This window comes from Ranitomeya variabilis, chromosome 2 (assembly GCF_051348905.1).
Source record: "Ranitomeya variabilis isolate aRanVar5 chromosome 2, aRanVar5.hap1, whole genome shotgun sequence".
NCBI classification, from domain to species: domain Eukaryota; kingdom Metazoa; phylum Chordata; class Amphibia; order Anura; family Dendrobatidae; genus Ranitomeya; species Ranitomeya variabilis.
The window spans coordinates 840,476,802-840,502,812 of NC_135233.1; the positions used below are offsets into that span (position 1 = coordinate 840,476,802).

At 42.1% G+C, this 26,011-nt stretch overlaps 1 protein-coding gene across 6 annotated transcripts in view; it reads right to left on the minus strand.

Moving 5' to 3' along the window:
- Positions 1-760: 760 nt before the first annotated feature.
- CCDC150 (coiled-coil domain containing 150) overlaps positions 761-26,011 on the minus strand; it is a 200,571-nt gene continuing 175,320 nt past the window's right edge. For 4 of the 6 annotated variants that reach the window (XM_077290128.1, XM_077290129.1, XM_077290130.1 and 1 more), the window contains 9 exons: positions 25,904-25,997; positions 25,562-25,731; positions 25,349-25,475; positions 20,897-21,088; positions 11,356-11,424; positions 11,100-11,249; positions 10,936-11,022; positions 4,081-4,185; positions 761-1,259 (listed from right to left, as the gene is read on the minus strand). In XM_077290128.1, coding sequence (XP_077146243.1) covers positions 1,131-1,259; positions 4,081-4,185; positions 10,936-11,022; positions 11,100-11,249; positions 11,356-11,424; positions 20,897-21,088; positions 25,349-25,475; positions 25,562-25,731; positions 25,904-25,997 — 1,123 coding nt within the window. In that variant the 3' untranslated portion in view covers positions 761-1,130. The remainder of the gene's footprint in view (positions 1,260-4,080; positions 4,186-10,935; positions 11,023-11,099; positions 11,250-11,355; positions 11,425-20,896; positions 21,089-25,348; positions 25,476-25,561; positions 25,732-25,903; positions 25,998-26,011) is intronic. The other 2 variants (XM_077290133.1, XM_077290131.1) reach the window with 1 other exon arrangement.

A 26,011-nucleotide genomic window follows, 5' to 3' on the forward strand; every position in this document is an offset into this window, starting at 1 on the left:
GGCGTAGGTGACTATATAATAATTTTTTATTTTTTTATTATTTTTAACATTAGATGTTTTTACTATTGGCGCTGCATAGGCTGCGTCAATAGTAAAAAACTTGGTCACACAGGGTTAATAGCAGCGGTAACGGAGTGGGTTACCCGCGGCATAACACGGTCCGTTACCGCCGGCATTAACCCTGTGTGAGCGGTGAGCAGAGGGGTGTATGCGGGCGCCGGGCAGTGAGTGCGGGGAGTAAGGAGCGGCCATTTTCTTCCAGACTGTGCGCGTCGCTGATTGGTCGCGGCAGCCTTGACAGGCAGCTGGCGAGACCAATCAGCGAACGAATAACCGTTAAAGACAGGACAGACGGAAGTGACCCTTAGACAATTATATAGTAGATATATACAGTATATGTATAAAATGTAAGTATTTTTGATTACAATGGGAGAGATTTCTAGGCATGGTCTGACCTGAGTGGGTTACTGAGAGGTTACTCTGCAGGGAGGGGGCAAGGTGAGCTATGACTTCACAAATTATGAATAGTGTGATCCTGTTGTATCAAGATATCAAAATTCGGCCTTAGATAACATTGAGATAATGAAATGTGATCTCTACTAAACACATGAGATATCAATCTATTGTAAAGCCGGACATACAAAAGAGATAGACAGCCACCTCTCTTGACTTTCCTCACATGAAAACACTTGGCTTAGCCAAGAGTTCAGGTATTTTCAACAGGGAGGGGTGAGAAAGCTTATCCCCTCTGAAAAAAAAAGTTTTATAATTCCCATTGATAAATTCTCTTTTCCCCAACAGGAGAATCAGGAGGCCAACTTTTACCTAATGTAAATAGTTGCCTTTAGTTTCAAATGACCAAAGTGAAATCTGCAACATTTGAGAATATTTTTTTTAAATATAGATTGTGACATAGAAAAAACATTAACAAAAAACGGAGAAGTGAGTCATGCTGACTGTGGTTCTGAGACCGGTTACTTACTCAACCCTCATTTTCTACACTGTTGAAAATAAAAATCAGCAAGAAGAGAAAAAAAATGTATATTTGACTAGAAAAATAGTAGTATTACTTTGTACATAATAAGTGAAATTCGTGAATTGTCCAAGCAGCACTAATCATAGCAGTAACATCATAATTTTAGTTGTTTTTTATCTTCAAGCAGCAAATTTCTGGAAATCAACTGAAGCTTCTGTTTGGTCTCCCAGTGTTCCACAGCGGAGGTAGGAAAGTATGGTGACGTTTTCAAATTGTTTAAATCCTATGAAAAAAAAGAGATAGAAAACACTATTCTGGTAAAGATAATTATAATCACTTGACATCTACTGGACAATCTAGAGAATTTTGATAATTTATGAAGTCCTTGCCCAATCTTGGACGTAATGGCTAATAGCAATATAGATCCCTCCTTGGGTCTTTAGACATGAGATTTTGTCGAGGATCTTGCTGCATTCTTCAGCTATCTAAAGCTCAACGTAATGAGACACCGTTGGCCTATAAAACACACTTAAGATACAAGGTTGGTTTGTTATATCATACACAAGCATGCCAGTACAAACAATACACCTGAGTGGGGAAAACACCATCTATGTATATAAATGCCTTGTAATGTTTTCATTTCCTGTTCTGTCCAGATGTCACCGTATCCCAGAATACCAAGCGGAGGAAGTTCACCGACAGCCATATTGAGACACCCAAGTGATGAGTGTCTCAATATGGAAACTGCTGTTGGTACTAACCTATTGCGTGTTACTACCAGTGGAACACAGTCGCACCACACACACTCTATATGCCGTATGCACCACACACACTCACACCATACCTCCCAACTTTTGAAGAAGGCAAAGAGGGACAAAGGTAGCAGAGAACGCAGAATCACATTTTAGGCCACACCCCTGATCACACACATTTCACAACTAGTCACACCTATATCCACGCCCCAACCACACCAATTTAGCTCTGCTGATCACACTGTTTCATAAACAATAATTATAAACAAAAAAAAATATGGCCACACCGTGCTCCATACTGTATCATGGCCACACATGATGCTGCATACAGTATAATGGCCACACATGATGCTCCATACTGTATAAGGGCCACACATGATGCTCCATACTGTATAATGGCCCCACATGATGCTCCATACTGTATAATGGCCCCACATGATGCTCCATACTGTATAATGGCCAGACATGATGCTGCATACAGTATAATGGCCACACATGATGCTCCATACTGTATAAGGGCCACACATGATGCTCCATACTGTATAATGGCCCCACATGATGCTCCATACTGTATAATGGCCCCACATGATGCTCCATACTGTATAATGGCCCCACATGATGCTCAATGCTGTACTGTATAATGGCCACAGAGTGCTCCATACTGTATAATGGCCACACAGTGCTACATACTGTATAATGGCCACACATGATGCCCCATACTGTATAATGGCTCCACATGATGCTCCATACGGTATAATGGCCCCACATTATGCTGCATACTGCATAATGGCCCCACTTGATGCTGCGTACTGTATAATGGCCCGACATGACAATGCCAGTGTACAGTAGGGGCTGTAGATGTGTCCCAGCAGCTCTGCTTACAATGCAGGCAAAGATTTCACCACCTGTCGCTGTCCACACTACAATGTGCAGGATCTGTAAGGCAGCAATGTAGCCCAGCTCTGCGAACTCTGCATGCACTCAGACAGCACCACTATCCACTGGCTCCACTCCATAGCTGCTGTAGTGTATAAAAGAATATATATATATTCCTCGGTGTGAGGCTCTCAGGATGTAATTTGGAAAGGGGCTGATGAGACGCTGTGTGGGGAATGGGGAGATGATGAGGAGCTGTGTGGGGAATGGGGGATGATGAGGAGCTGTGTGGGGAATAGGGGAATGATGAGGAGCTGTGTGGGGAATAGGGGAATGATGAGGAGCTGTGTGGGGAATAGGGGAATGATGAGGAGCTGTGTGGGGAGTGGGGGCTGATGAGACGCTGTGTGGGGAATGGGGATATGATGAGGAGCTGTGTGGGGAATAGGGGAATGATGAGCTGTGTGGGGAATGGGGGCTGATGAGACGCTGTGTGGGGAATGGGGGCTGATGAGACACTGCGTGGGGAATGGGGGCTGATGAGACGCTGTGTGGGGAATGGGGGCTGATGAGATGCTGTGTGGGGAATAGGGGGATGATGAGACGCTGTGTGGGGAATAGGGGGATGATGAGACGCTGTGTGGGGAATAGGGGGAATGATGCGGAGCTGTGTGGAGAACGGGGGGATTTATTGTGTGGGGAGATTTGGAGAGGAGATGGGGGATTTAAGGACACAAAATGAAGGGCAAAGGGGGAGATGGGGGGCATATTTGAGGAAACAGTACAGGGGAATGGGTTGGCATGTATGAGGAAACAGTATTGGGGAATGAGGGCATGTATGAGGAAACATGTATGCGGGTGACTGCAGACTTCTGAATTCTCACAGTGCGCACTGCACGCTGTCAGGATTCTCTCGTGCTGGCGATTTACATACATGCGGTCACATGCTGACTAGACATGTGTGGCCTCACTCAATGAAAATAAACTGAGCGAGGTCAGACACGTCTAGTCGGAATGTGGTCAGAAGTATACAAATCACATACTTGTGCTGACATGACTGTCCACAGGCAAGGGAGAATCCTAAAAATGTGCAGCGCATTAGTTGTGAGAATTCAGAAGCCTGCGATGTCAAGATTCAGCTCTGCAGGTTCCAGTAGTCATCACATGGACACTTCACTCATATGCGACTTTCATACTTATGGTCCTGTGACAACGAGCTTCTTTTCTGCTTGTCTGTTTTTCACTGAACATTGAGAGCATTAGGGAGAGGAGCTCGTGGGTACATGACTAAGTGTGAAAATCGCATGTGTCCTGGGGGGGTTGTGGGGTGGGATGCGCCAAAATGAATTCTTGCTCCGGGTGCCAGAAACCCTAGATACGCCTCTGGCATCGGGCCTCCATCTAGTTATATACATATTTAGTCACTGTACATAACATAGAAGTTTGGTGTATTTTGTGATTTTATACTAAGCTCACCTCCTTTACGCTTTTTTGTCTGTTCTTCAGAATATCTAACTGCCGCTCATCGAAATTGGACTGCAACCAACTGTGGGCTTCCTGAAGTCTAACTGTGATCTGTGACTGAATAAAGGCATGCTCACATGAGTCCTTTATGTGATGTGGGATCTGCTGCGACTTTCAAAATCACAGTAAAATTTGGAAATTTTTGCTGCCAAAAGCTTGATCCAGTGGATTTTGAAAAAACGCATCAGTCGCAAATTGTGAAAAACTACGGATCCGTTTTTTTCGCTGGATGAGAGAGAGAGAGAGAGAGAGAGAGAGACCCCAGAGTGGAAGCTGCATGCTTAGTTTAAAAAAACAAATTCGGTCATGTGACGGATCCGTGGCGGTCCGTTTTTTTCGCCGGACACAAAAAAACTTTACTATGTCAGTTTTTTACGGCCGCCGGAAATATAATTTTCGACGGATCGTCGAAAAAGGGATGAAAAGTAAGGCCATCCATCGCTAATACAAGTCTATGAGAATAAAACGGATCAAGCGGCAACTTTTGCCAGATCTGTTCGACGGATTGTGCCTGACGGCAAAAAACTGATTCATGAAAGCAGCCTTAGGCTGTGTGCCCACGTTGCAGAAATGCTGCGGAAATGTCCTCAGCATTTCCGCAACTCCCTGCCGCGGATAAAACGCATGCGGTATTCGCATGCGCTTTCCTGCAAAACACAAGTGTTTTACAAGCGTTTTTATCTTGCAGAATGCTTGCGCTTTTCCAATCGATTTGAAGCATCGCTTGGAAAAGTGATTGACAGGTGTAACCAACTTTTTACTATTGATGCTGACTATGCAGCATCAATAGTAAAAGATAGAATGTTAACAATAATAAAAAAATAAAAAATATTGTTATTCTCACCTTCCAATGGCCCCCGATCTCCTCAGAAGCATTCCCGGTACGTTCCGTTCCCAGGGATGCTTTGCGCGAAGGACCTTTGTGACATCACAGTCGCGTGACCGCAACGTCATCTCAGGTGATTCGCGCAATGCATCCCTGGGAACAGAAGCCGCCGCGTGCACCGCTGAGAGCCAGGAGGACTCCGGGGGCCATCAGAAGGTAAGTATATCCCTATTTTATATTTTAATTCTTTTTTTTTTTTTTAAATATGATAGCCAGGGCCTGGAGGAGAGTTTCCTCTCCTCCAGATTCTGTGTACCATCCGCACATGAAGCGCTCACTTTACGCATGGTGGGCATAGCCACATGCATAAAGTGAGCATTTCAAAGCAATCCTATGGCGGCGGAATTACCGTAATTCCTCAGAAATAATGAACATGCTGGGGATTTCACAGCTATGCGATTCCGCAGCGGGAAAATCCGCAGCATGGGCACAGCAACTGCGGAATCCCAAAGGGCTGCATGAGAATGCGTTTTTTAAGCGTTTCCGCTGCGACGGAAATGCATACAAAACGCAACGTGGGCACACAGCCTTACTGTTCATTAGGGAGACTTTTCAAAACTATTTAAGAATACCAAACACAAGTTATTGGCAACTATGCCAAATATTAGCAATACTGCAGAGATATTTTTTATAGTTTTTGTAAAGCTTGTTATCTTTTCTTAAGAGGTGATGCTGTCAGATAGTTGTATTGGATAATGGGCAAGAGATTGGGGGGAGGGAGAGGGGGGTTGGTTAGGTGGTAAGGGTGTTTAGTAAAATGAAAATATATTATCAGGTCATGTATCTAATGTACGGTATTTGTCTGGAAATTGTATCGGACTGTGTTAATGGCGTGTCATATGGCGTGCTTTAATAAAAAATACATGATTTTAAAAAAAGTATATAATTCCACATGTGCTAATTCATAGCTTTGATGCCTTCAGTGTGAATTTACAATTTTCAGAGTCATGAAAATACAGAAAAATCTTTAAATGAGAAGGTGTGTCCAAACTTTTGGTCTGTACTGTATAAAAACTAAATCACAGATTCTGCTAAAATGTTGCACATTTTGTGCAAAAAGTATAAGCATACATAAAATCAATTCTAGCCGAAATTGGAGTACAATTCAACCTTATTTTACAATAAAAAAGGGAATTGATAAACTCTATGCATACATCTGCAAAACAAAAAGCCATGCCTGCAATGGCAACATAGAAAGACAGGCAAACACATACAGTCATGGCCGAAAGTGTTGGCTCCCTTCAAACCATTCCAGAAAATGAAGCATTTCTCCCAGAAAATTAATGCAATTGCACATATTTTGCTATTGCTATACACATTTATTTCCTTTGTGTGTATTTCAACAACACAAAAAAATACAGAGAGAAAAGGACAAATTGGACATAATTTCACCCAAAACCTCAAAAATGGCCAGGACAAAATTGTTGAAACCTTCAACTATTTGGTTGCACACCATTTGGAATAAATAACTGCAATCAATCGCTTCCTATGACCATCAACAAGCTTCTTACACCTTCAAACTGGAATTTTAGACTACTCTTGTTTTGCAAACTGCTCCATATCTCTTATATTTGAAGGGTGCCTTCTCCCAACAGCAATTTTAAGATCTCTCCACACACGTTCAAAGGATTTAGAGCCAGACTCATTGCTGACCACTTCAGAACTTTGTTTCCAAACACTTTTGGGTGCTTCTTGAAGTATGTTTGGGGTCATTGTCCTGCTGGAAGACCCATGACCTAGGACGCAAACCCAGCTTCCTGACACTAGGCACTACATCACAACCCAAAATCCATTGGTGAACTTCAGATTCATGATGCCTTGCGCACAGTCAAGGCACCCAGCACCAGAGGCACAAAAACATCCACAAAACATCTTTGAACCTCCACCATATTTGACTGTAGGTACTGTGTTCTTTTCTTGGTAAGGCCGCATGATGTTTTTGGTAAACAGTAGAATGATGTGCTTTAACAAAAAGCTCTACCTTGGTCTCATCTGTCCACAAGACGCTTTCCCAGAAGGATTTTGTCTTACGTGTATTTTGGCAAACTGCAGTCTAGCTTTATTAGGACTCTGTGTCAGCAGTGGGGTCCTGCTGTGTCTCCTACCATAACGTTCCATTTCATTCAAATGTCGATAGATAGTTCACGCAGACACTGATGCACCTTGAGCTTGCAGGACAGCTTGAATTTCTTTGGAACTTGATTGGGGCTGCTTATGCATCATGCGGACTATTCTGCATTGCAATCTTTCATCAATCTTTCTCTGCCATTCATGTCCATGGAAATTAGCTATAATGCCATGGATTGTAAACTTCTTGATTATGTTGTGCACCGTGGACAAACGAACATCAAGATCTCTGGAGATGGACTTGTAGCCTTGAGATTGTTGATACTTTTCAACAATTTTGGTTCTCAAGTACTCAGACAGTTCTCTTCTCCGCTTTCAGTTGTCCATGCTTAGTGTGGCACACACAGACACACAATGCAAAGATTGAATCAAGTTCTTCCCTTTTTATCTGGTTTCAGGTGTGATTTTCATATTGCCCACACCTGTTACTTGCCACAGGTGAGTTTGAATGAGCATCACATATTTGAAGCCAAAATTCTTACCCACAATTTTGGAAAGGTGCCAACAATTTTGTCCTGCCATTTATGGGGTTTGGTGTGAAATTACGTCCAATTTGCCTTGTCTTTTTGTGGTGATCCAATACAGACAAAGGAAATAAACGTGTATAACAAAATGTGTAATTGCAATAATTTTGTGGGAGAAATGCTTCATTTTCTCTAACAATTTAAAGGATTCCAACACTTTTGGCCATGACTGTACATGCATATACACGCACTCAGAAAATTGTTGGTACCCTTCTGTTGAAGTAAGAAAATACCACAATAATCACTGAAATAACTTAGAGTAGAAATTATTTCTACAGGCAGTACTGTACCAAAAATAAAAACAACACACATAAAATCCATAGCCTTGTCAAGGCACTTACTAAACAATACAGACCTTAGCTATTCAGGCACGGCTGGGCTAGCCCTAGATTGGTCAAACACAAAATAGCTATCGTCCATAGCAACCAGTGATACTTGCAGTTTGGTGCACACGACCTGTGCAGTCTCTTGTCAGAGAAATTCTGGCTTGTCTCTCTCAGGCTCCAACACAAGCCACTCTGCTCAGCTTTCTCAAGCTGACTGACCAGGGAACACATGGCCTGGTTCTAGTAATAGCAATCAAGGTGCACCTAATCAGGACCCGTTGTCCTAGGATTTCACCCCTAGCCTACCTAGTTTTCCTACATACCCCTATGCCAATGCCGAGTCTCGGCACAGTCTACCAACTCACAGTGCCTACAAGGGGCCAATTTAAGCTCCTGAAATAGACTACCATTTTCAGGAGTCCTACAGGGCTTCAAAATGACCTGAGCATGAGGCTCATGCTTGATGACACACGGGTAACCTAGTAACTCTAAGAAATTGCACCTATTTTTGAGTTCTATTTTCCATCTGTGCTGTTTTTGTAAAGACGACAACGTTTCTGTCAGTTTGACATTCGCAATGTTGACTTCTGACTGGGCCAACAAGTAGGAGATTTTAAGAGGGTCCCTATCCTTACAGGGTTTTAGTGGGTTGCCATAATGGTGGGTATATTTATAGTTGACCTGTACCACTGTCTTCACGACCTCATAGATTCCCTGCTATCTGGTAAGGAATTGGCTCTCTAATGTGGGCACTATCAAAAGGGACCAGGGAGGCATGTTTCTTTGGTAGTGCCAGAGGTGAATCCATTGAGCCCTGTCTGCCAGGGTTATGCCCAAACATGCCAACTTGCTGTACTCCTTGGCATCCTGCAGTACAAGGTTGTAGAACACTTTCTGCGGTTCCCCTGTGATGTACTTAGCTAGGACCTCTGCACATTGCTCTGGGGGCAGTTTCACCCGGTCTGCCACCTTCTCAAAGATAGTCAGGAATGCCTCAAAGTCATCCTCCAGAGGTTGTGTGTACCAAACTGCAAGTATCACTGGTTGCTATGAACTATTGCTGTTTTATGTATGACTAAATTGGGGATAGCTCAGTCGTGTTTGAATAGCTAGGGTCTATATTGTTTAATTAGTGCCTGACAAGGCTAGGGATTTTGTGTGTATGGTTTTGTTTTCAGTACTGTACAATCTGTGGAAATAAACACACTTCTGTGTGTGATATGTTAAAAGCCTGTGCCTTTGTGTTCCAAGCTGTTACCTGAGACTGTGAACCTCTACAATTGGTGGAGAATGCGGGCAGAAGCATCAAGGGACACTGGTGTTTACAGTCTGAGAAATGGATATCATGGGTAAAAACCGCAAAATCGTTGCAAGCATGGTCTGAAAGCATGGAGGAGCTTATTAGGCAATTGGTCCAGTACAGTCTGCAGTAGCCACAAAAGCAGTCTCAGCAGATGGCTTTCTTTACAGAAAGTGAATGGACCAGAGAAACTGCACCTCCCACCAATCAAAGCTGTGTGAGGCGAACAATACAGGAGGCCTTGGAGAAAATTGCTCTGCGGTCTCTTCTCAATGAGATTCTAGCTTGTTTCTATCCAGCTCCAACACAACAGCCTGTGCTCAGCTTTCCCCAGTTGACCAGCCTGTGCAGTCCCTTCTCAAAGAGAATCTGCTCTCTTTGTCTCCAGCTCCAACACAACTGTGCCTGCCCAGCTTCCCACAGTTGACTGGCCAGCATGAACACATGGCCTGGCTCTAGACATAGCTGTCAAGGTGCACCTAATCAGACCTGTAAGTGCTAAGATTTAACTCCTGGCCTACCTGGCTTTGCTACAAATTATGATTATATATATATATATATATATATATATATATATATATATATATATATATATATTCACATATATATATATATATATATATATATATATTTGTTATACGTACATATACATATACACAGGATGAGTGCAGCACACTTTTGGCCACTGCCAAGGTGTGGGACGAGTGGCGACCATCTATCATACCAGCGTAGTACCTAATCACATGTAACATTGCTCACTTCATCAAAATGATAAACACATTGCATGTAACAGAACGTAAACTATTCTCCATACAATAGGCAAAACAGAAGAGGAAGAACTTAAACATGAAGAAATGTTGGTAGAGTAAAACAAATGCCTTAGGAAATAAAGTTAGCATTAATTTGTCATTTTTGTGCAAGTTCGTTATTTTCCATTTTCAGAAAAGAATAGACCTATAAAATATGCCATGTATAATTATATCATATCCTTTTCAGATTTATTTTCTGAATAAGCTGTCCTGTGTGTGTATATATATGAGGAATATAAGGATATTTTTATGACTTGTAATTTTTATTTTATTACAGTTTATTTCTTTGTTGGTTCCAATTTTCAGCTATCTTTGAGCTAGTGAGTGAACACTAGTTGCTATGATGCCCACAAAGACAGAGGGAATTCTCTTATTTCTCTGTGGCATATGAAAAAAGAAGCATGCAGCAGCAGCATGAAGAAAATGATACAGTAGTACTGTGCATTATGGCTGTGAATCCAGCTCTAGAGTGAGCCAATATAGTTACTTGAAGCTGCAGCACCAGGTGCATGTGTCTTCTTAAATCTATATATGTCTGCCTATTTCTCGTTGTGCCAAGTGCTCTCACTTCTCCTCCCATCTCCATTAAGTAAATAGATGATGTAACCTCACTGTGTCGGTAGTCGGTCATTTCTTGACAAAGACTGGTTTTAGCTGTTTGTTTTTTGAAAGGCAAGTGTAGAAAGTAGGGGATAATGTGGCTTATATGTGTAGAGGGAAGCAGAGTTCTCTAATGATATACATTACAAGGTTTATTATATTTGCTAATAGTATTGATGTATGAAAAGTTTGTAGAAACAACAGTGACCATTTAATTAAGTCAAGAAGGTCTTACTTGTTCAGAGTCTTCATTAGCAGCTCTAAAACTGATCTCCGTGTCCAACTTTACTTGCTGTAGCTCCTGAACTCTGCTTTCCAGTTCCTAATAGGAGATAGGTTTTATGCCATCATATGTTGTGTGAATGTGTTTGGCATCCTAGGCTTACAATATTTTATTACCTTACACCTTTGCTCCAGCTTTTGTCTGTATGTTACCTCTTCCTCCAGCTGACTCTGTACGTTAGGTTCTTTTGCATCCTGTGATGCGGCTGCATTAATCTCTTTGCGCATGTTGTCTACTTCATTCATAAACTCTTGAATGCGCTTACACTATAGAGAAAACAATAGTTCTTTGTACAATTTTCAAGATATATATCAAGATACATTTGGACAAGGTGTCAGTTTTACGCATTATTAACCATTGCACTGCTCTCACCTGTTCATTATTGTTCTTCTCATAGGATTCCTTCATATTCTTCATACGTGTCAGCTCAGCCTCTAGATCCTGAATAATTATCGCACACAAGAATTTAAAGTCAACATCATACACTATTCAATGAAGACAAAAACTGTAAAAAAAAACACCTCAAACTTGTAGATACTGTCCCAATTGGGCACACCTTGCCGCAGTGAGACAGCTTTATGCTTTTTTTCATCAAAAACAGTGTTCACTAAGTACCCTACGTTAATTATTTAGCGGACTTGCTTTTTACTTATTTATTTTCATTAGGATATATGCACATATTGTTTTTTCCTTGGTTTTGTTTGTTTCCATGGCCATTGTGAACATACCTTTACATCATGCATGTTTTAAAGTCATACTCCGGCTCAGTTTGTTTCTTTTTTTTTTTTTTTATGTTAAACGAAATGTATGGGCATAAAGGAGCAGTCCTCCTGGTTTGTCCTTCTCTGTACAAATCCGTAGCCTAGTAGTTCTTTAATTATCTCTAGACTTTTGTGTGCAATAAGCGGTCTGTGCACCATGGCGGGACTGTGGTCTCAGGTGTCCGTGTACCTTGTTGTTTTAAATTAAAGCCCAACGCTACGGGAGGCGATTGACCTTGCAGTGGGCTTCAGGAAAATGACGAGCCAAGATCTCAATCTGTGCATGCGTCGCCTCTGGCGCCATTTTTACTAATGACTGGCAGGAGATCAATGTATGCATGCGCTGATATGGTGTCATTTTACTGAAGCCCGCCAAGGACCGCGCCGATGCAAAATTTAAACCAGTAATAAGATATCGGAGGCAGAGGGGCGTGGCTATGTAGCCGAGGAAGAAGGACGCATCTCATGAGAGCTCCGTATATCCTGAGCCTATCCTGTCGTACACACTGTGCGTGACCGAGCGGTACCGACTGAAACTGGAACCCCATATACCTGGGAGCCTTGTGGACCCTCCGGGAGGCTGCTGTGGAGATCCGGGAAACCGGGAGCTGCGGGAGCCGAAGTGATCAGGAGACTCCACGTGCAGCGGCGGCCATTTTCAGAGCGCGCGCCCAGGAATACAGGACGTGGCGCTGCTTTCTGCTGGAGCCGGGCTCCTTCCTCTTGGAGGCGGCGGTGGTCGGACTGCACTGGTGAGAGCTGCGGAGCGCCTGCATACAGGAGCTGGGAGGATTGAAGTGAACGGCGGTAAGTGCCTGGGGCAGCGGTCCCTAACATAGCGCACACCCTAACAGAAAGGGAAGTTGCGCTCCTAATTATATCAGCGGCGCTGGGAAGGTGAGCGCATACCTGAAGGAAATAGAGGTGGTGCGGTGTGTGCCCTGAGAGATTGGGTCCTGCGCCCCCCTATCGGGTGACACCTTACTTACTAACGCCATAACATCAAAGGGATTAACCCCTTTCCTGCTGCTCCCCCTGTGGTGACTGTGAGACCACACAGCTTGTGTGTTGAAGCAGTTATCTCTATAAATCTTATAATTTAAATTGCCTGTTCAGTGGTCTCTTGAGATACAGTCTTGTGCTTAATAATACAGGACCTGAAATCGGAGTCCAGCTTACCCATAATTACCTCTGAGATCGCTTTGTGGAGTCCCCTTTTGTCTGCCCACCATGCAACACTCCAGAGGAGCAGCGGCTGCTGAAAAACTAAAGAAATACGCCAAGGATGATCCTCCTGATAATGTGCGTAATCTTAGAAATAATCCTGCACCATCTCAGCGCAAAGGCCGTCCCTCTGATAGTAACGAGGAGGGAGAACAAGATGAACTGACTCTTAAACAGGCATCCGAGCAGTTAATGCAGGCTATTTCCCTCACTAGATCATCTCTTACGGAGAAAATAGAAGATGTGCATACTGAAGTGGGCCGCCTGCGACATGATATGCAAGCTATGAGAGGGCGTATTTCGGAGGTTGAAACGAGGGTGTCTCATATAGAAGACACTATCACTCCTATGGAGGCTAAACTGACAAAAGCTGCCGGCTCCGTAAATGCTTGGAAGCAAAAGGCAGATGATTTGGAAAACAGACTACGCTGCAACAATATCCGAATTATAGGTCTCCCGGAGCGGTCGGAGGGTCAGCAGCCCGAGCAATTTCTGGAAGATTGGCTTAAGTCTTCACTAGGAGACGGATTCTCCTCGACATTCTCGGTGGAGAGGGCCCATAGGGTCCCGACGAAACATCTTCCTCCTGGAACTCCACCATGACCTTTTCTCGCACGTCTCCTTAATTGTAGAGACAGGGATGCCGTTCTTCGTCTGGCGCTGCAGAAGGGCCTCATTAAATTCAATAATGCTACCATATCGATTTTTCCAGACTTTTCCATGGAGCTCCAAAAGCAGCAGGCACGATTTATGGATATCAAGAAACAACGTAGAGTTAAGAATATCATCTACTCCATGCTTTATCCAGCCTGGCTCCGTATTGTCCATAAGGGCTCCTCTTTATTCTTTACAGACCCAGCGGAAGTGGCCGAATGGTTGCGGTCTCAAGGGGGGTCTAATGTGGAAGACTCCTAATCTGGGTTCTTTGACTAACGGCAATATAAATGGAGCTCTCTGTCTGGGTGCGAAAGATGTCAACAATACCGGACACTGAATTCAGTGAGGGTATCCCCTTTTCAACTTGACTGTGGGAGCATGGAGATATGCTCCTCTATTGTTCAAATTTTGTTTGGTTTGGTTTTATGTACCAGTTTTGATTGTTTGCTAGGTATGGTTGCCGCCAATACCAATTCTTTGCTCTGCGTGATGTCTCTGTACTGCACCCGAATAATAATGATATACATTAATTCTCCCTTTAAATGTAAACATGGGGTCATAGAGACATCTAAAGAGGGACACGGCTCGATGTATGCAAAAACCGTGGGTACAATGGTCTTTACATGCCTTTCACACTATCTACTCAAGAGGGGTCTCTCTGTTGATACACAAGGAGGTTAGGGAGGCGAGACGTGATCCAGAGGGTTGTTTTGTCTCGCATGCATTCATTAATTCACGAGAGTATGTGATATTGTGTGTCTATAACCACCCCCCCCACCCCCCCCCCCCCCCCCGCTAATATGTCGGTCCTCCGTATGGCTCTGGGCTTCTCCTTAAAATATCCGGACGCCAATGTTATTTGTATGGGTGACTTTAATCTAGTTATGAATCAATCCATGGATAGATTGAGATTAGATGACGCAGCATCCGGAGAAGCTTTACCTCAATCCCCCTCTCAATTGGCACTGTTTATGGATGGTAGCGGTTGGCTGGACTTATGGAGAATAAGTCATCCAGAGGTTAGGGGGTATACTTGCCACTCATCTACTAAGCAGTCTTTGTCTCGAATAGACTATATATTTGGGTCGGGTGGTTTGGCATTATGGGTGGATAGTATTGAACATGGTAATCGAGGGATCTCAGACCATAGTCCAATTATTCTTAGACTTAAATACGGGCAGTCCGATAATAATAATAGATCCTGGAAATTGAACCCCTTTTGGTTAAAATTAATAGACTCTAGTGATAGGACAGTCGACCAGTTAAATTGTTTTATTTTAACACATCCGGAACACCAGAACCTTGGTTTATTTTGGGATACCCTGAAGGCATACTTGAGGGGATGCTTATCCTCTACCATTTCCTATATCAAGAGGGTGACGGCGGGGGAGGATGATGAGATAGAGCAAAGATTAAAGGACTCAGAGGCCACTTATATAGCTAATCAGACTTGCAGTAACAGAATTGAATGGCTTACTTCCCAGAGGCTATATACCCAACATGCAGACGTTAAATCGAAACGCAAACTATTCTTCACCCGTCAGTCCTACTTTGAGCTGGGGAATCAGGCCAGTACACTCCTGGCCTTCTTAGTGCGCCAACATAACGCCTCCAACACAATATTGCAGATCCGTGTGTCCGATGGCTCATTAGTGTCCTCTACTGATGAAATGCTTCAAGGTTTTTACGATTATTATAACTCATTGTACAAGTCTAGTAGCGGTTCTGATGTTTATGAATGTTTAGATTACTTATCGGATATAACGTTCCCCTCACTGAGCCCATCCCAGCAAGCCTTTATGGATTCTGAATTTACTCTGGAGGAGGTAGAACATGCTATAGCAGACATGGCTACTGGGAAGGCCCCGGGACCTGATGGGTTTCCCATTGAATTCTATAGGAAATACCGTGACAAATTAGCACCTATCCTACTGAAGGTACTCAGGGGAATATGGGAAGGAGAGTCTGTGCCTGAAACGTTTTATGATGCCAACATCATCGTGCTCAGGAAAGAGGGGAAGGATCCTCTAGATTGTGGATCATATCGACCAATTTCTTTAGTGAACGTGGACTACAAAATCTTTACTAAAATTCTAGCTACCAGACTGAATACGATTATATTAGATCTCATACACCCGGACCAAACTGGTTTTATGCCTGGGAAAAGTACTTCCATTAATATCAGGCGGGTGCAATCGGTCATTCAATATAGCTCTCTAGAACCGGATAATAAATGGGCGTTGGCTTCGCTGGACGCAGCCAAGGCTTTTGACTCCCTTGAGTGGTCCTTCCTCTTTGCATGTTTGCGGAAATAAGGATTTGGGGACAAATTTCTAAGAGGGACAGGTACACTATATGTGAAGCCTGGGGCGCGTATGGTGGTGAATGGCTCTATGTCTGCACCGTTTTCTTTACATAGGGGAACTCGCCAGGGATGCCCTCTCTCCCCGGCTTTATTCGCCTTGGCGATAGAGGCTTTGGCAATATGGATGAGGTCCTCTGTAGACATCAAGGGGATACATATCGCAGATCGAGTGGACATTATTGGTCTTTATGCTGATGATATGGTGGTGTTTATGGACCAAACAGAAGATATGTTACCAAAAGTAATAACGATGATTGATAAATTTAGTAAATTTTCTGGTCTCTATATAAATTGGGATAAATCTGCCCTGATGCCTCTCTCCCATGCCCCAATGTCATGCCTCGAAACTCTCTCGCTATTACCCATCGTCTCCAATTTTAAATATCTGGGAATACATATGTCTCAACGCAGTCAACTAGATTTACATCTTAATATATACCCACTGCTAGACCTGGTTAAATCCAAATTTGCTACCTGGGATAAACTCCCACTCCCTGTTGCTGGTCGTATCAACTTGATCAAAATGATACTGCTCCCCAAATTGAGCTACTGCTTTCAGCACAGCGCGGTCTCAATACCTAAATCTTTCTTTGCAACCCTAAACTCCCTCACTACATCTTTCATATGGGGGAAGGCTAGGCCTAAACTTAGGCTATCCACTCTGCAGAGACCCAAGCAGGGGGTGGACGGCCTTGCTAAAATGATAAATAAATGGATGCCCGGGAACTCCCTTCCTAACTCTGAAAGTCATATGCTACACTCAGCCAGAATCAATTGCCCGCTGGGGTTTTTGGAACTGGAGAGAATTAATGTTCCTCGTTTGCTACCTCTGCTCCGGTTGGCACGATCAATATGGAGGCAAATTAAAAAAATAACAAAATTTGTTGACAGTGGCCGAAATGCCACTGTGGAATACAGTTATTTTCCGGGATTATTGGGCCACCCGTCAACTGAATTTTGGAAATCGCATGGTGCTCTCTCAGTGGGTAATATACATAACCAGGGGATTTTTGTCTCCTTTGAACAATTACAAAATACTTATAATATACCGAGGTCTCAATTTTTCCGCTATTTACAACTAAGATCAGCCTTCCAATCACACGTACGGAATATGGGTGCAGGTCGAGTTATCTCATCTCTACCGTTAATAGGAATTCTTAATTCCCAAGGCCCTCAAGGACTTATTTCCTCTTTATATACCTATCTATTATCCATAGGTGGAGGATCTATTATAGACTCAATTAAGGGGAAGTGGGGGAGGCTCCTTCCAGATACACTGGGAGAAGAATGGGATGAAATCTTGGAATCTCCAACTAAAGTCTCCCCATCAATCAATAATAGGATGACCCAATTGTACATTATATATCAATCCTATTTGACCCCGACTCGTCTTTTTAAAATGGGTCGCCTCCACTCATCAGACTGCTTGAGATGTCACTCCAGTGATGCGGATTTCATTCATATGATTTGGAAATGTCCTCTTGTTTTTCATTATTGGAAAGAGGTGACGACATTATTGACATCCTTGGTGTCGATCCCTGTCCCACTTGAGCCATTGATATGTTTATTTGGAGTATGGGAAGCGGAGGCCTGGGACCATTATACTGGGATTTTTCTGAGGGAGACGCTGTTTATGGCGCGAAAGGTGTTGGCACTGCGGTGGATGGTGGTGGTTCTTGTCCATCTCTCAGAGCATGGGTTGATTTAGTGAATTCAATTATTCAATTATTCCGTATGAGCGGACATTGTATCAAAATAGAGGATGTCCAGCTAAATTTGAGAAAATATGGGGAAGATGGAACTCCTCCTGCCATACTTTATAAGTTGTAATAACTCAGTATATGCGTAAGAAGTGGGGTGTACGATTTTGGAGGCATTACTTACTTGCAGGGCGCAATTTATATAGAATTCTCCTTTTGGCGGCACTGTATTAGTTTTAGAGATTTTATTAGAAGTTATTGTAGTTAAGGTTATAAAATAGGATATTAAAGGGCCACTGTCACCCCCCTCCAGCCATTATAAACTAAAAGAGCCACCTTGTGCAGCAGTAATGCTGCAGTCTAACAAGGTGGCTCTTTTAGTTTTTGATTAAGTTATTACCTCAATAAAGCGATTTGAAAATTGTCCACAAAGACCAGCTATTGTACCGGGAGGCGGTCCGAAGCATCCTGTATGAATCCCCCAACGGCCGTCACTCTTCTCTTCAGGGGCGCTGGTTTCCGCCCCCTGAGCGCTGTTATCTTCTGAAATCCGGCGCTTGCGCTGTTCTTTCCTGCCTGGGGCCTGCACAGTGTTTACTGTGAGTCACAGCACAGACGCAGGGTGCCTGACTGCGCCTGTGCCGGCAGTGCGGCCGCCCTGTTACTGAATCCCCGCCCCGCACTGTGCATAATGAATAACACAGTGCGGGGCGGGGATTCAGTAACAGGGAGGCCGCACTGCCGGCACAGGCGCAGTCAGGCACCCTGCGTCTGTGCTGTGACTCACAGTAAACACTGTGCAGGCCCCAGGCAGGAAAGAACAGCGCAAGCGCCGGATTTCAGAAGATAACAGCGCTCAGGGGGCGGAAACCAGCGCCCCTGAAGAGAAGAGTGACGGCCGTTGGGGGATTCATACAGGACGCTTCGGACCGCCTCCCGGTACAATAGCTGGTCTTTGTGGACAATTTTCAAATTGCTTTATTGAGGTAATAACTTAATCAAAAACTAAAAGAGCCACCTTGTTAGACTGCAGCATTACTGCTGCACAAGGTGGCTCTTTTAGTTTATAACGGCTGGAGGGGGTGACAGTGGCCCTTTAATGATCAACATGCACTGTTTGTTACCTTTGTAATACTTTAGACATGGCAATGCATGGTAATTATCTGTAATTTATGGATAACGTGTGTATGTTTTATTCTGCAATTATTAAACGAATGTAAAAAAAAAAAAAAGATACCGGAGGCAATCGAGGGGCCGGAACACAGCCGAAGACCCTATCCACAGTCAAACCCACTGTCCTGTCCCCATGCACGGACACCTTATTGCACACAAGCTTCAAAAGATAATTACAGAACAAAGAAGCTGCAGATTTCTACCATGAATGTGCTCAATAAACCAGCTAGACAGCTCTTTTATTCCCATACCTTTTGTTTAACATGCCTGATCTAGATGACAAGTTCTCTTTAAGTAGTTTCATAGGATATGCTGTAAATATGTGATCAGTGGGGGCGTAATCACTAGGACCTCCACTAGAACAGCTGGGACACAGTCCTTTTGGTATCCATACTAGTCCTAATACTAGCTACTTCCATAGCTTGGAATTCATGTTTGCTGAAACCCTGACGAATAAGGACGCAGTTCCTTTGAAACGCGTTGGTACTCCTTTGGTCCCAGTGCTGCTCCGTAGCCCCTGTGACGTCACACGCTAGGCACCTCCGCCGGCCACCTTTCTCCCACGCTCGCATCCAGGGATGCCACTTGCCGGGGCTTTCCATATATTGTTTCATCCTATAGCATACAGAGTTTCTCTATTCTTATCCTACTTGGGGACACTATTGACTTTGATTGACAGTCACTTGATGTAGCTTGCAGGAGCTAATATACAAGGTCAGCATTAACCCATTGCGGGCCTTTACACTACTAGCCATGTTGCATTGGTAGTAATTTTGTATGGTTCGCAGAATGCAACAGGCACGTGAGCATTAACCCAATGTGGGCTCTCTAGACTATCATTCAACCCCCCTTTCGGGTGATACGTCGTTCGGGGATTCTCCCACTAGATCCCGACAGGGTAATCCCCATGATTTACATATTTCTCTCTGTGCACACTTGTTTTGGAGCTCTCAATCCCTCAAGTGAGGTTTCTGTTTTTTCTTGCTACCTTCTAGAAATATGCCATCAATTCACTGTTGGCGAACCGCTTTAAGATTTTAAAAAGGTAAGAGTGGTAAAAAAAGAATATATATATATATATATATATATATATATATATATATATATATATATATATATATATATATATATATATATATATATATATATATATATATTCAGAATTGGACAAAAGGATCTGCTTATTCACTCCTCAAGCAGTGGCTGCCCATGAGCTGTCTCGTATTGTAGGCTACCTTTGGCTGGAAAGAACTGCAGTGTCAGACACAAGGTGGTTTGGTTCTTTTTTCTTATTTTGGACCTCTCATTTAAAACAGACAAAGTAATCTTATGGCCACACCAAACTGGAGACAGCGTGACTATATCAGTCAGGCCGTATTCATCAATGCAGCTAATTGCACAACACAGTTTATGTAAGAAGAGTAAAAAAATATTTCCACTTTTCCATATAGAAAAGTATCAGTAAACTACCTTGGTTGTAGCCAGTGGAAACTTCATACTCTAATGGAGTGACTCCTGTTGGGGACAACGCATGCCAAACTCAATGGTTATTTGAGTATTGTTATTGTAAAATCAGTTTTGTTGGAAGGGCCACATAAAAATCCCACCACAGAATGTCAAACCACTTGAACCTCCAGCTGTAATCTCTATAGAAGCCTGGTACCAAATCCAGCGCCACCACATAAGAAAGGAAGCAATGATAAAGTCCTGAATTAGGGGCACCCTTTCCCTAATGGGAAACTTGTAAAAACTTGTTAAAAAAAGACGTAACAGCATTTAAGAGGCGATGAGAAGCCCAGATCAGTTTAGGCCAAGATATCTGTAGTGCTGGGCATGCTTTGGGCAAAGAATAGTAGGAAAGAGGAGGAGTGAATTAAAAAACCAATGATGAATAGCGTATGAGAGCAAGGAAAAAGCAGACAGAGAATAGCGAGGATCTTTAGTTAATACAGTTATTCTACTGGCTGCTTTTATAGTTCTGGTTTTTCTTATTATTCCATAGACAGTGCATACAATGTAAGCATGTAACTCACTTGTATTCTCTCATTCTGCTTTCTGACCCCTTGGCTCTCTATGTGAGATTTCAGCTGTATTTTCAGGTTGCGAATAAGGTCTTTTTGGTGTAAGGTCTCCTTCTCCAGCATAGACTCCCTGTTCCTCAGTTCTCGGTTTGTCCTTGAAAGCTCCGTTGATTTTGCGGTAACAGAGTCCAATGCTTTCTTCAGCTGTGTGGTATATAATAGAATAAAGGCAAAGATTAGATCACCTCTCACTGACAATGAGATTTGCTTGAAACAGGAATATATGTGGCGGCTTGTACAGTGGTTTATAGCACCATAGAATTACTGCTTTCAAATATACTCACAGATCACACTTCTCAGAATCAAAAAATCTATACCTATTCTTTGATTTTCACAAATAAATCTGCATTAAAAAAAATTCATTATTTTCCTACATAAACGCAAATTGGCTTTAAAAAGGGGGCTTTGAGTCCAGTGTGGAGAATAGATGAGTGCAATACAATGCAAACGTTTTAGGCAAGCGTGGAAAAAATGCTGAAAATGAAGAATGTTTTCAAAAATAGAAATATTAAAGGGTTTTTCCCCTTTCAGAAAAGAATGGTTACCGCCTGCAGTTTGTCATGAAATAAACCGAACTGCTCTTTACTCACCGTCACCAGGTCCAGTGCAGAGTCTCTTATGCTGCTTCTGGTGTCTGATTTGTCTGGGGCGCTGACATCACGTCAACAGCATGGTAGCCATTCACTGAGCTCTGAAGGGGTCGTTCCATCTACATGAGCCGAGCTGCTGAGCTCACTGAATGGCTGCACTGGCCCCGGGGAGGGTGAGTAAAGAGCTGTTTGTTATTTTATAACAAACTGCAGTCAAAGAAACAATTTCTGAAAGAGGACAACCCCTTTAATACATTATTTTTTAATAAATTATTAATTTAAACTGCAGAGTGAATTATGAAAAAGGAAATGAAAAGCAAATCAAATTTTGGTGTTAACACCCTTTGCCTTCAGAACAGCACCAGTTCTTCTAGATACAGTTGCCCCAAATTTTTGAAGGAACTTGGCAGGGAGGTTGTTCCCATCATCTAAGAGAACTAACCATTAATGGCAATTAATCGTGTTCTCAATGGTGCTAAATACAGACAGATACTTATCCATCATGGAATACCATCAGGCTCCAAATTTATCTTGCAGAAAGAGAAAGACCCTAAATATATAGCTAATGTCATCAAGATCTTCAACATAAAGAACAAAGAGTCCTGGAAGTGACGATATGGGCTCCATAGACCCCTGATCTTAACATCGAGTCTCTCTAAGGCAAGGTTCACATAGTGTTTGCCTTACATTCAGGGGCTCCATTGGGGCTCAAGTCCAAACACTCACAAAACGGGATTTGGGTGTATGCTCCGTCAGGCCAAATGACTATAATGATGTACACGGGGTCACAGTGTGTTCTGTTGTGCATCATTTTTGGCCGGTAGCGCCTTTTGACGGAAGGCATCAAGTTGTAGTTGTCTGTCTTGCTGCTGCGGCCACAGCAGTTAAGGATGCCCAACAGAACACCCGGAGACTCGGTGTACATCAGTATAGTGAACAGCCCCGTCGGCACATACACTCAAATCCCGTTTTGCGGTGGTTCGGATTTAAGCGTTTGCCACTACATTCAGAGGGTCCATCAGTGCTATGTGAACCCAGCTTGACACTACACAGAGAAGGATTTGCACAAGCCTACATCCACCGAATGTCTGTGGGTTCTTCTGCAAGATGTTTGGAACAACCTCCCTGCAGAGTTTCTTCAAAAACTATGTACAAGTGTACCTAGAAGAATTGCTGCTGTTTTGCAAAAGGTGGTAAAATCAAATAATGATTTGATTTAGATTTCTTTGTTCTTTTACTTTGTATTTTACCAATTGATAAAAATGAAATTTTAAACAGTTCTATTTTTGAAAAAATTCTTAATTTGCAGCATTTTTTTTCCACACCTGCTTAAACCTTTTGCTTTGCAGCATGTCACAAAAGCTCCCCGCTTACATGTGATATTTATACATAGGCCCCAAATCCATAGCATATGTTGTTAAAATGTTTAACGTTGTTATATTATATAGAGGTATCACTTAAAAAACAAATCCTTTTTTTCTTTCATGTGAGCCAATGGGCGGTGTTTATTGTAGCAGATAGGGGTGTGCTGCGCTGCTGGTTGGTATGAATAAAAGATATCCAGAGAGTCCAGGGTATACGCGAAACGCGCGTCGGGGCTGCCAGCGTTTAACCCCTTGTGTGGAGACTATGGGTAAGACTTTCATTATATGACAATCTTATCTGAGTCCTGATTATTAGTGCTCCTGGCGTTTACACTGCTGTACCCTGTCTTCCAGTCACTATGACTGAGGTCCGGATATTTGTGTGTTCCTTTGAACTAGGAATTGACGGGTACTAGATTTTATACTTTGTATTAGCTCAGAGCTGGTACTCAGGATTTATATTGGCACTAGCACTTTATATATAATTTGATTATTATGTTTTGAAGAGTCTCCCATCCACTCCATATTATATTCTGGGGTTTGGTGCTGTCTTTTTCACCTTTTTTCCATTTTATTTATCCTTGTCATGCTTCACTGTATGTGTAATATAAGTATATGTTTTTAATTTGTCTTCAATAAAATGAATACACCAAAGAAAAAGCACTAAGCGAAAAATAATAAAATATATAAATTTTATTATAACATCAATAAAATCAATCAAGTAAATACCATATATAACCAAGGGGAACCAAAAAATACAGAAAACCACAAGGTATGGCTGGAAAAAGTGGTAACAGTCAATATGGAGTAACCTTCATAATATCAACATCATCATAATGACAGCAAAGTAATCACATATTCAAAGAACTTATATATAAAACATTAGTAATACACCTGATACCACAGCCGTCAATGACAATGAACCCAAAGCCAGTGCATATATATGATAAAATAATAGTTTATATAAAGAGAAAGTGCAAAGTACCAGCTAAGAATAAATATAAGTATCAACAAATGGAAACGTTTTTAAGGGTTCAGTATCATTGTAAGCCGAAGCATCAGAGGATATAGTAGCAGCATTAGAAAAAAGCAAGTAAAGGGAACATATTTACCCAGTATAGACCACCAGCCAGGGACCCACGTGACTGGAGCTCCATCACTATGACTACAGCAGTACACGGACTCACAGGAGCAGGAAACAAATGGAGATACCCCTGAAGTGATTGCCTGATTAGTGACATTAGTGTTTTACTAAGATGTTTAATTTATTATTTATCTATTTTTATGTATATATTAGATGTTTTGGACAATGCGTCTGTGGTTTGCATATCTCATAAAGGTCTTTTTTTGGGGGTATAGTATCAGAGAGTCAATATGCCTCTCTGTCATTGGCCAATGACAATCATAAAAGGGCCTCCTTTCCAGTTACCCACCACCCCTGGACGAAGCTTTCCTGAGCGAAACGTGCGTCGGGTGTCGTGGGTCCCTGGCTGGTGGTCTATACTGGGTAAATATGTTCCCTTTACTTGCTTTTTTCTAATGCTGCTATTATATCCTCTGATGCTTCGGCTTACAATGATTCTGAACCCTTAAAAACGTTTCCATTTGTTGATACTTACCGTATATTTATTCCTAGCTGGTACTTTGCATTTTATCTTTATATAAACTATTATTTTATCATATATATGCACTGGCTTTGGGTTCATTGTCATTGACGGCTGTGGTATCAGGTGTATTACTAATGTTTTATATATAAGTTCTTTGAATATGTGATTACTTTGCTGTCATTATGATGATGTTGATATTATGAAGGTTACTCCATATTGACTGTTACCACTTTTTCCAGCCATACCTTGTGGTTTTCTGTATTTTTTGGTTCCCCTTGGTTATATATGGTATTTACTTGATTGATTTTATTGATGTTATAATAAAATGTATATATTTTATTATTTTTCGCTTAGTGCTTTTTCTTTGGTGTATTTATGACTACTTGCCTGGCGTAATAATGATTTAGGTGCGGTTTATAGGTGTAATAATTCAATAAAATGAGTTGTATATTTTTGTTGGAATTTTTGGTCTCTCGTTTTTCTCTGTTGTATATTCTGAAATAATTGTGGTTTTAATCTCAATGCATTTCAAAGTATCTATAACTTCTTCATCTGGAGAAACAATAGATGTTGGGTGAGGTTTCTCACTTGATACCTATACACTCATACACTTTGGGCAGATTGCCTCCATCATACAACTTACACTGCAAACTCAAAGTGAATAATGTTACAATTATGGTAAGGGTAAAGGATCAAATTAGTCATTTGGATCAGTTACAGTTAGAATAGCAAGAGCACGCGCTATTTGCTGTATGAGACATACTTTACATAACTAACTTGATAAAAAAAATGGTGTATAAGGATAAAAATAAAAGCATAGTGTTACTAAATAACAGAAGATACCTCTGTAAGCTCTTTTCTTGCTGCTTTCTTTGCTTCCTTACTCTCCACCCGATGCTTATTCTGAAGTGATACAAGTTGCTCCCCTAATAACTTTTCCTTCACGCTGTAATCTTCTGCAGCTTTTGCCCTATAAAGAATACAAGACATAATCTTAGTGAACTGTGTCCATATGTACATCACAATAAATATTCTTTAGAATCACAGTGATATTACTGATTCAGAATCAGCTGCTTCTCTTGTAATTCTTTGTTTTGTAGCTCTTTTTGTAGTTCATTGACACGATTCTGTAAAGTTGAGTTTCTCTGTAAAGTCAGGTTCAACGTTTGCGCAAGCTTTCGGTTATCCTCACGAGTAACTTCAACAAATTTCTGCAGTGGTTCCATCTGTTTGGAAAATAAAGCAAATGATAATCTCCGCTGACAAAGTACACCTAAGTGCTCCTACACACTTTACCAGATGAATCTTGATTTTTTTTTTTTTTTTTATACAGTAGGGTTACCTTAAAAAAAAGCCAAAAAAAATAAATAAATAAAACCAACAATAAGACTTGCGCACCTCTCTGTATTGCTGGCACTCTGCGGTCTGTAGCTTTGCATTGCACTCTAACAGTTCAGCCTTCAGTTTCTCAAAACGTTCCCGATTCTGAGACCTAAGAAAAAGCAA